We start from the raw sequence: 9,786 nt of genomic DNA, 5'->3' as shown, positions 1-9,786 counted from the left end.
CACCTATTAAGACATTTATTTAAAGAAATTCTAGGGCAAATCGTAGCAATAAACTTTGCTCTCTAATCTTTACTGCCTTAATACTGCGATACGTGCCTGTAATGCATACTTGTAAACATAATTTTAAATTAGACCAACTTTGTAGTAATTCATCCAGCATACTATATTAGCTTCAAAAAAAAAATCTACTGAGAGACATAAACCCCCCCCCCCCAGTTTGTGGTGTAACATTCTATGCAAAATTTCTGATTTATGTGAAAATGTGGGTGATAATTTAGACAAGTGTTCCTAGTTTTYTGTAGAAAACTAGTAGTGAAGGCATATTTGAAAGTAATTTTGTGCATTTCTGGTTAATTCTAAATAAACATTTTTAGTATTCTATTTTTTAAAGCTATTAACAGATTATTTCATATCTTTTGAAGACACTAGTAGTACTTTAAGTCTAGACTTCTTGATACAATGTTTCATTAGACAGTGCACTAGTCATGGTGATTTTGACAGTCTTTTCATATTATTCTTAATTTCACAACATATATTTTTYTTTAGTCTACTAGATGATCTTGGCTTATTGTGAGGATCGCTTACTATTGACTAATCTTTCTGTAAGTCTTCCTGCACTTTTATGTRAGTTAATTTAGTTTTGTGATGGAGTAATTTTTTTCACACATTTTGTCTTTTAATTTTTTTCAGGCTTCCTTAAGCCAGCCTTAATATTGGTATAATGAAAAAATTTAAGAGGAGACTTTCGTTAACCTTGCGTGGAAGCCAGACCATTGATGAATCACTGTCTGAGCTAGCAGAACAAATGACAATTGAAGAAAACAGCAGCAAAGATAACGGTAAGCATATCTTTCACTTTCCCAAAAATCTAAAAATTTTTATTATGTCCCAGTCGAGTGAGTTTTGGGGAGTCTGTCTATCAAAAGCTATATACATTTGTATTTTAATCTGGTGATTAGCAGGATCATTGATGCCTTTCAGTAAGCGTATTCTTCGTAACATGAGTTTAGGGAGTCTCCTGTCAGCTTTGTATGGCTTCAAATTCAGTTTATTTTCCAAAATCATTATTCAGTGATACGATTGATGATAATTGCTAAATATTGTAAGTAAAACTATTTAATAAAACTATTTACCTTGTCATTGCTTACGCAGTTTACTAGTCTGAAAATTTTGCCACTTCTTTGCATCTCTGAATAATACTTTGCTTTAGGAATGTGAAGCTAACTAGAAACATCCAGGGTAACTAACATGTCTTGTGTATTCTTTGCAAGTCCTTGGCTGATCCCGCAAGCGTAGTGGCTGCTATAAAGTCTGCATTAATGATGATACTGCTTCTGAATGCAAGCTGCAGTAATAACAGCTAGAGGAGATTTTCTTGCTTTGTTCTGTTTCCTGCACTTAAGTCATTGTTTGTCTTCTGTGCTGATGGTTTAATTTCTTGCTCTGCTGACACCTAGGATTTTCTCAAGTATCAAGTGATCCGATTTTTTTTGTTAGCTTCACACCAATAAATGATTCTGAATAGTCCCATTGAAAACTGACAGGACTGGGAAATATGAACAGTGGCAGAGGCAATGGAATTTGCCCTGCAGACTTTAAACCTCATCCAAGATTTGTTGCATACTGAGCTTTGGAAAGCTGAATTTACCTTTGGCAAAACAGAATTATTCGTATTTTTCATTTTTACCCTTAATCCCTGGTTTGTTTRTCATTATTCTCTTGCCTGCATTGAGGGGTCGTGCCAAATAGCTTGGAAAATGACATTTTTTACAAACCAAGTTTTTATGTGTTTACACAACAGATCTACTTTAAAACAATTACGACATTTTTGCACTAATATCTATAGAGTACTTCCTAGCACTTTCTGACTAATTGTCCCACATGGTCTCACTTTTATTAGCTTTTGTTACTGATGAAATTTTTTTCTCAGACCTTTAATACATCTAACAGATTGATTTCATTATTATGCATATAAGCATGCATATATTTTCAGAATATTACTGGAAAATGAGTGTCAAAAATCAGCACCCACCTGAGAGAAACATAGTGAACTGGATCACTGAATTGATTTAGCTGAAAAAATGGATCTAGGAAAAATAAAAAAGGTTATTTTAACTTGCATCACATCCTGGATATCAGCTCGAGGGAGAGAGGACACAACAACTGGTTTGTGGGAGTGTGAGCTTATGCCATTTTAAATGATGTGTGAAGCTATTCTCAGGTTATAATAGTTATCTGAGATTATCTCAACCAGGGGGTAATTAGAGGATTTCTGCATGCTTGTCACCAAAGCATTACAAACATGATTTATCCTTAGATACTGAAAATGATAAAAATACAATTTAAGAAAATGTTTCTAATTACAAATTGATTATTTAGCTTTTACTGCTTTTTTTTTATTTTGCTTTTCATGTTATTCCAAAATGAGGCTTATGTGCTAATACTATGTGGTACAATACATATTATGCTTACAGCTGTAAAATATGAATGCCTTAATATAATATGTTGACTTGGATATGCTGAACTGTTATTGATCTTCTGCAAAGAAGAAGGATGGCAATTATTCCTATGAAGAGTCTTTAACTTACTGTTTTCTGTGATTAAGAAACTCTTACAGCCATTTGTTTCCCTTCTCTGGTACTGTTAGGACTAACACTATATTAGCAGTCTATCTTAGATTTTGCAGAAATTAGCAATGTAATACTTGAGGATTTTTATTTTCCTTTGAGAACCCTTAAAAAGTAGGGTTGGAGAAATGCTTGCTATTACCAGCTAGTGCTCTGCTATTCTAAAGGCAGCTCTACCATTCCTACGGATAGAGCTGTTTTGGAAGGAGAAGCTTCCAGACAGATCTCAGGGATCCCAGCTTAGACAACAACAATTGCTAGGAAAACCAAGTAGGAAATTAGTTCTCCCTTTTGGCATAGCCTGGAGAGAGGGAGGAAAAAAAAAAAGAAAAAAAAAAAGAGCAGTGGACCTTCTAAAAGCGAATTATGAGAAAGATTTGCCTCTGGTCTTATAAAATGAGTGTGAATAAGCCTGTACTAACTGTGAATATCAGAGATATGAGCAGATACGGTCCTATAAAGAGTATCTTATAAAATTATAAATGTAYTAAGGCCTTGAAAATGCATCTTTTACTATGATAATACTGGTCTTAGAAGGCTGCAGTGATGATATTCCTAGTTTTTGCTTTTGCGAAGAATAAAAAGCTCCTTTAGCCTGTGGAACAGTGAGACACAAATGTGCCCAATGTTCAGTCTTTGGGTCTGTTCGGGTCTGTAAAGGAAGTTAGAAAGCACAGTCTAGTAAAAAAGAGAAGTCACAATGACAGAGAATTAAAGTCAGGAATATGAACAGTTTTCACAGAGTAAGTCTTCATGCCTTGTCTRTCTTTACCATGATTACAACATGGACTTCAAAACTGAAGAGAGACTTGAGTCACAACTGCTTTTGGCATGCCGAACGGCAGGGGTAGACCTTGAATACTGAAGGTATTTACAGCAGATTTCATTTCATGGCAACGTTATTCCGTTCAGAGTTGATGCCTTATTCATGTGTATCTGTCAGTTAATTGCGGAAGGGGAGAATAGAAATCAGTTTATGAAGAAAAACAAACTAGCTTGTGATTGGTTGAATGTAATGTGTTTACATAGTGCTAGGTTTTATTTAGATTTAAAACTTGAGACTTTAATTGTTGCRAACCTTTATCCCTGCTGAAAGTATGGTGCAGCAAGCTCCAGTGTGAATAGAGCCGTAGTTACAGATATGTTTTTGTTGAAAATCTGGCACAATGTCGTTAACTTTCCCTTTAAGACAGGCAAGAATGTCAGATTACAAAATGAGRGCTTTTCAGCAGCTATATATGCTGGACATGTTTATTTTTAAAATCTAACTAAAAATACTTCATACTAGCCTAAGAAGCAAGTCAAAAGATCTGAGGGGTACTGAATTTAACAATTAGGAGACTTGCTTGGTGGAATAACTATTCCAAAATGCTTCTTCCGTGATTTTTGACAAGTTTTGCCTTATTTTTATTTTTCTTCCAGAGATTTTGCCCCTCTTGACTCCTGTCTATTCCATTCTGATGGCCGTGTTCACTAAAAGATAAAAAATTTTATAGAAGCGAGCTTTTCCTTCCTGAAAATGTCTTTTTACAGGACCTCAGAGGTCATAGAGGCTACACTGATAGAAATCCAGAACTGTGCTGAGCTAGGATACACATTCATTTTTACCTATTTTTTCACRTACATAACCTGTAAAATGTTGATTAAAAAGGGACTGGAGTTCAGCACTGTGATTCTACATGTAGATCATATGTACACACATCAAGAACCAGGGACCTTTCCTCCTGCCCATCCGTTTTGAATAACATGTCTTGTTTTGGCCCCCATAGCAACTGGTTTCCTCTCCCAAAACGATTGCCTGTGATTTCATGTAGCCCCTGCACTGATCCTTAAAACAACCTTGTCATTAGCTGCAATTTCGAGTGGGTTATTTGAAGACTTACTTTAAAGAACAGTATTCTTGAAGGAGAACAAATTATCCTACCAGTGGTTCACAGGCGTAAAAATAGATACATAACTTTTCTTCATAATGCATTGATACTACCAAATCAGCTAATCTTTTGTAGGCAGTCTCCTTTCACACATAGCCTCCTTCATCATGTTATGTCAGTACAATTTCAGCATGCAGCACTTACTGATCAGCAGCAAAATGGGATTAACAGGGATCAACCCATATTGTTCAAAGGCAATAGCTCAGAGCTATCTAGTGAGYGTAGAATAATCAACAGTACCTTTAGCTACACCATCGAATTACTTTTTGACCAGAAACCAATATATGATTAAATCTGCCTTACAAATTRCTTTCATCATAATTGGCTTCTGGGTGAGGAAGCATCATATAATTAGATGCATAAACCATAAAAATAAAGGGAGCAACAAAATGCCTAAAATACTTGAATGTTTGAAGTCCTATGAACTGTGAATTATACGAGGTATACTTTGGGGTATTCTTTTTTTTTTTTTCAAGTACCGAAGCTTTCATGCTCTCTAAGGTTTCAACATACAGAACCAATTAGTTGGATTTCTTTCTTATAATTCTGTCCTAATTCAAGCATGATAATGATGCACTGGGTTGTTCTTTAGTTCTAGGATTTACTTTAATGTATGTACTSAGATTAATATTAAAAATACTAAATGACAATTTGTAATAGTTGACAASTAAATTTGCTCCTGAAATTTTTCCTTGACACTGACACACTAATGAAATTTGGCTAGAAGTAACATCCAAATCATGCATATTTAAAGTCCAATTAACTGTCAAATTTATGCAGATACTTTGAATACTTATGAATATGCTCTCTAATGAGAGTGAGAAACAGGGCTRTATTGCCTAATATTCTAAAATACATTATCATAAGCTCAGAGTATGCTTTTAAGAATAATTGCAAGATATGTTCATAAATAAATTCACAGCTCTTACATCAATATRTARGTAACAGCTYAGCAGGAAAACCATTATATAATGGRTTTCCTATATGTTAAACAAAAACAGATGAGATTTTGATAGAATATTTACATATTTCATAGAATTATAGAATAATATCTACCTCCATTTGATATGTCAATGTGTGATCATAGGATCCAGTCCAACACACRCTTTCATAATTTTGTTTTAATTTTACATGTGAGTAGTAATGGAAARATCAGCTGCAGTAATGTGTGCAGCTGTTTGTAGATTTGAAGCATTAACAGTTAGTTACTACTCTGATAAGATGAATGAATATTTTTAAAAATTGACACATTGCAAAACTGTTTTGGAACATCTAAATGTCTTTGTAGTTGAAGTCATTGGAAGTCGTCTTCAGTATAGCTGAGAAACTCCCATCRGCTATGTTTGATTCCTTGGATATACAAGGAAAACAGTGACATATTTTCAAGACGGTATTCTTGAATTGAAAACATGAGCACAGAAATACTAACACATCATAAATCAATACCACCTCTAGCATGTGGAGGAAAGTATCAATATTAAAATAAAAGATCCCTCAAAGTGATAGAGGTCATTCTCAAGCMGGAGGCTAGCACAAGTAACTGGCAACTTATTGGGACTAAATACTGARCATTGTAACTCTCCCTTATACCATGCTGAAGATGGTTTTATTATAGTCCAGTATGTGCCCTTCTGTGCTGTTGCTTACAACAGTTTTTGTTATTGCTGTTCAGTATGGCTTCTCCAGCCCACATCCGCTGCACAACACACAGTGTTCTTTCTTCCCTTCTGTTTTAATTTGCTTCTTCCCACAAGACCTGGAGGCTCCATTAGTGCGTGGAGGTGCTTATAAAATAAAATTACCATAAAAATTCAGCGCCTGAAAGCGTGCTTYGGAGACTCGTAGGTTTTTTCTTTATCAGATTACCATGTTCCTTCCCAAGAAGAATACAGGTTTAGCAGGGGGACACAGTGCTTACCTGCAGAAGGGGGCTCTATATATTTAACAAATTCTGCTAACACAGGCTCACTCGATATGTAGAAATTTGATCTCAGGTCAGATCTTTGTCAGTAGAAGTAGGTCAGCGTAGAGGTAATACCACAAGTAGGTGTGCTTTCACAAGTACARCTTCTTTTGTTTTTGAAAGTGTTATTTGTAATATACCATCAAACCTTTTCAGAATAGCTGTGCCTACTACTAGTGCTAGAAACGTTTGTCCAACTGTATGCATTTCTTCCAGTAAGTTAGTCCTACTGCAGGGACAGCCATATTTTTGTGGGCATTCAAGTGGACTTGTTAAGTACAGAAAAGTAAAAGAAGCCTAACTAGCCAACATAGTATTACTGAAATTAGGATTGAAGGAACCTAGATCTTCCATTGCTAGACCCAGTTGATGGTATGACCTCTCAAATGTTTGAGCTGGGATGGTGTATCATGTCTATAGGATAGGAGATACTTGWCTACTCTGTTTGAGTTAGGTTCAGATATGTATTCTGATGACCCAGAGGCTGTCATGAGAACTGTATTTTAAACAGTATGAAATACATAAATCGTGAAGACAGACTTCTGATTTTGAATATTTTTAATTTGATTATGATCTTTTATCTTGGTATCAAGTCAGTGAAACCAAAAATCCACTGCACCTGAATTCAGTTTTAAAACACTTTTTTGCAGCATTTTTCATAAGTCTTGATTTCATTTTTTTATCTTGTGTGAGTTTTTTTTTTTTTTTGTGTGTGTGTGTGTGTGTGTGTGTGTGTGTAGATAATCAATCTCCTTGGGAAAAAGAAACTATTGTTTTTCATACCAAAATCTAAAAAAGGGGGAAACATTAATTTTAAAAGGGGAGAAACATTTTACAAGATGGTTATACTGCCTTTTTAATCATTGAGATGCTTTCTTTTGGAGAGGAACTTGAAGGTTCTGGATCTTCAGATTGATAAAAATCTTCAGATTTTTATCAATATATTTCTTGTAAAATGGTCTACCAATGTTTTTTGTTGTGTCTTGCAAGTGAAGAAGGTTTGCCCCAAGACATGACTATACTCATGGATTGTTTTTGAGTAATGGGAGGAACTGCTTGGCATTTTACTGTGTTTTTAGCGTTATAGTAGTCATTTCAAAGCTTACCTCTTATTATTAAATGAATAAATAAAGTTTTAAGTGCTTTTGAATGATTGCTCTATTTTTAGAGATGCTTAATGCTTAATGCCYGAGTGTCTCATAATATCACATAATGGAGTCCAAGGAAACAACACGATAAAATAATATATAACTACAATATTCTATGCAGTGTTCCTCATACAGCTCCATGAGAATACAGTTGAATGTATAACTGCTTCCAGTTATTTAAATATTTCTTCTGTGGGAGATATCACCTACAATCAGCTATTAATTTTACTGAGCGGGGCTGCAATATAATTAAATACTGTACGGCACAAAATACCTGCTCTAAATTGCCATAAAATTGAACGTTTACATTTGAGGACTTCTGAAGAAAGAAAGGGCTTCTTCATAAGAGTTTGTTCAGGAAAACAGTTCAGTTTGTATTTGACACTGCAAATCCAAAAAAAAAAAAAATCTGTATTGCCAATAGACATGTAAAAATTGGTCATTAGAAGAGCATACATTTAGATTGATTAAATTGATTTAATCAATCARTTTAATTGATTGATCATGCTAAAATATGATTAAGCTATACAACAGTAGCATTTATGACTTTGAGGCAAGTGTATGAATTACTTAAAAGGTTATGATAACAGATCACAAGTTTCATGTATGCAGAGCCATCCAGAAAATGGAGATTTAGGTGTACCTATGCTGAGTTTTGACACCTTCCCCTCATTCTCTATCAAAGTGAAAAAATAAGAAGAATTGGAACTTTCTTGGTATGAGGGTGAGGCCATGGTGGGAGGAAAAGAAACTTTGTAGAGTTCTTCCCTTCAAAACCCAGCAGCTGATTCTCAGGGCATGGTAGTGAGACTTCATATCATGTTTGGCCGAGCTAAAATCAAGGCGCAGCTGGAAGTGGCAAGTGAGCTCCTGCCTCTCCCTTGATTCAGCACTAGCACTGTGCTGGTCCTGTGATGGACTAGTTCAAAGACCTAAATCCAAATGACCTTTCTTCTTGTCAGGGGAGGAGCTAGGACTATCCTTTTGGTAGCAGCAATGAATTGTGGCAGGCTTGCTGTTGCAAAAAATTTCATATGGAACACACTCAGGTTCATTCACCTAATTCAGAGAGATTACAGGTGCTTGAATCTAGATTTCCAATATCTATCTCATTTTGACTAGAAGAAAAAATCCTGTTGTGTATTTGTATGAAACTCCGAAACAAAAAGAAGTCTCTAAAAGCCCATCCAACAACAGAAAACATTAGTACATATGTTTTTCATGTCCAAAATGGAGTGGGTGAGTAATTGACTTAATCAGCTCTATCAGAGATGCACAATTTAACTGAAAAACATCATCTTGTACGAAAGTATTTTTGATTCTTTAAAACTTGCTGAAGCAAATATCACTCCAAAATTCAGACAGTGAAATCTGAAAGCTAGCAGTCTTTTTGTCACATAAGAGATACTTGTGGGAGACCAAAAAAAAAAAAAAAAGGTAGCTGAATATGTGGTATTAGATATTCATAAAATGCATTAAAGTGCATTTACATTCCTAATGAAAATACTTTATTTAATCCACCAGCTGACTGATGGGTGACAGTATGTCATTTGCTGAGGCCTTGCATAGAAATGCCAGAAAATTTTGCAGTCTTGCTTGAACTCAGTTTAAGTAAATCCAGTTAAGTGAATCCAACACAGGAAGGAAAAAATACTTTGACCCTCTGTTAAGATAGATGAACAGGGAGAAGGAACATTGGGGATTTATTGAAAAATTGCTTAGCTTGGGAGTATTTTCAGGCCAAAGTTTGCAGTTATTTGAATTATGGCTATAGGAAAATGAGGAGGCATCTTTATAATTTATGAAATACTTAGTTTTAACTAATTCCTTAGCAAGCTTTTTGATTAGATAGACTATTGTTCTACTTTAGTCTGGCAGTTCTCTTAATTATGGAATAATAAAATCAGTTCCATTTATGTTCAAGGATAAATTCTACCACTTCACAGCTGAAGGATTTCAGCAGCTCATTTCAGCTATTTTCTGTTCTTGTATTTGTTAGCATTGACGTTGGCATCATTTCAAACTTAGCAAGACAGTAGTACCTTACTGGATATTTTGTTTTCTTGAAAGATATGTGTATATTTTAAAACAGAATGTGGCAGCAATGTGGTTTAGCA

General features: G+C 34.9%; 1 protein-coding gene across 1 annotated transcript in view; it reads left to right on the top strand.

Annotated features, from left to right (window-relative positions):
• The first annotated feature begins 690 nt into the window (after positions 1 to 690).
• The window catches only part of CDK17 (cyclin dependent kinase 17), a 57,131-nt gene continuing 48,035 nt past the window's right edge, over positions 691 to 9,786 (top strand). Inside the window, exon 1 of the mRNA XM_085321325.1 lies at positions 691 to 839. Coding sequence (XP_085177451.1) covers positions 722 to 839 — 118 coding nt within the window. The 5' untranslated portion in view covers positions 691 to 721. The remainder of the gene's footprint in view (positions 840 to 9,786) is intronic.

The sequence above is a fragment of the Rhea americana genome, unplaced genomic scaffold (genome assembly GCF_003343005.1).
Source record: "Rhea americana isolate MKP2758 unplaced genomic scaffold, rheAme1 scaffold_69, whole genome shotgun sequence".
Classification (NCBI taxonomy): Eukaryota; Metazoa; Chordata; class Aves; order Rheiformes; family Rheidae; genus Rhea; species Rhea americana.
Note: the sequence above shows the minus strand (reverse complement) of the source record. Positions and strands in the feature narration are given on the sequence as shown.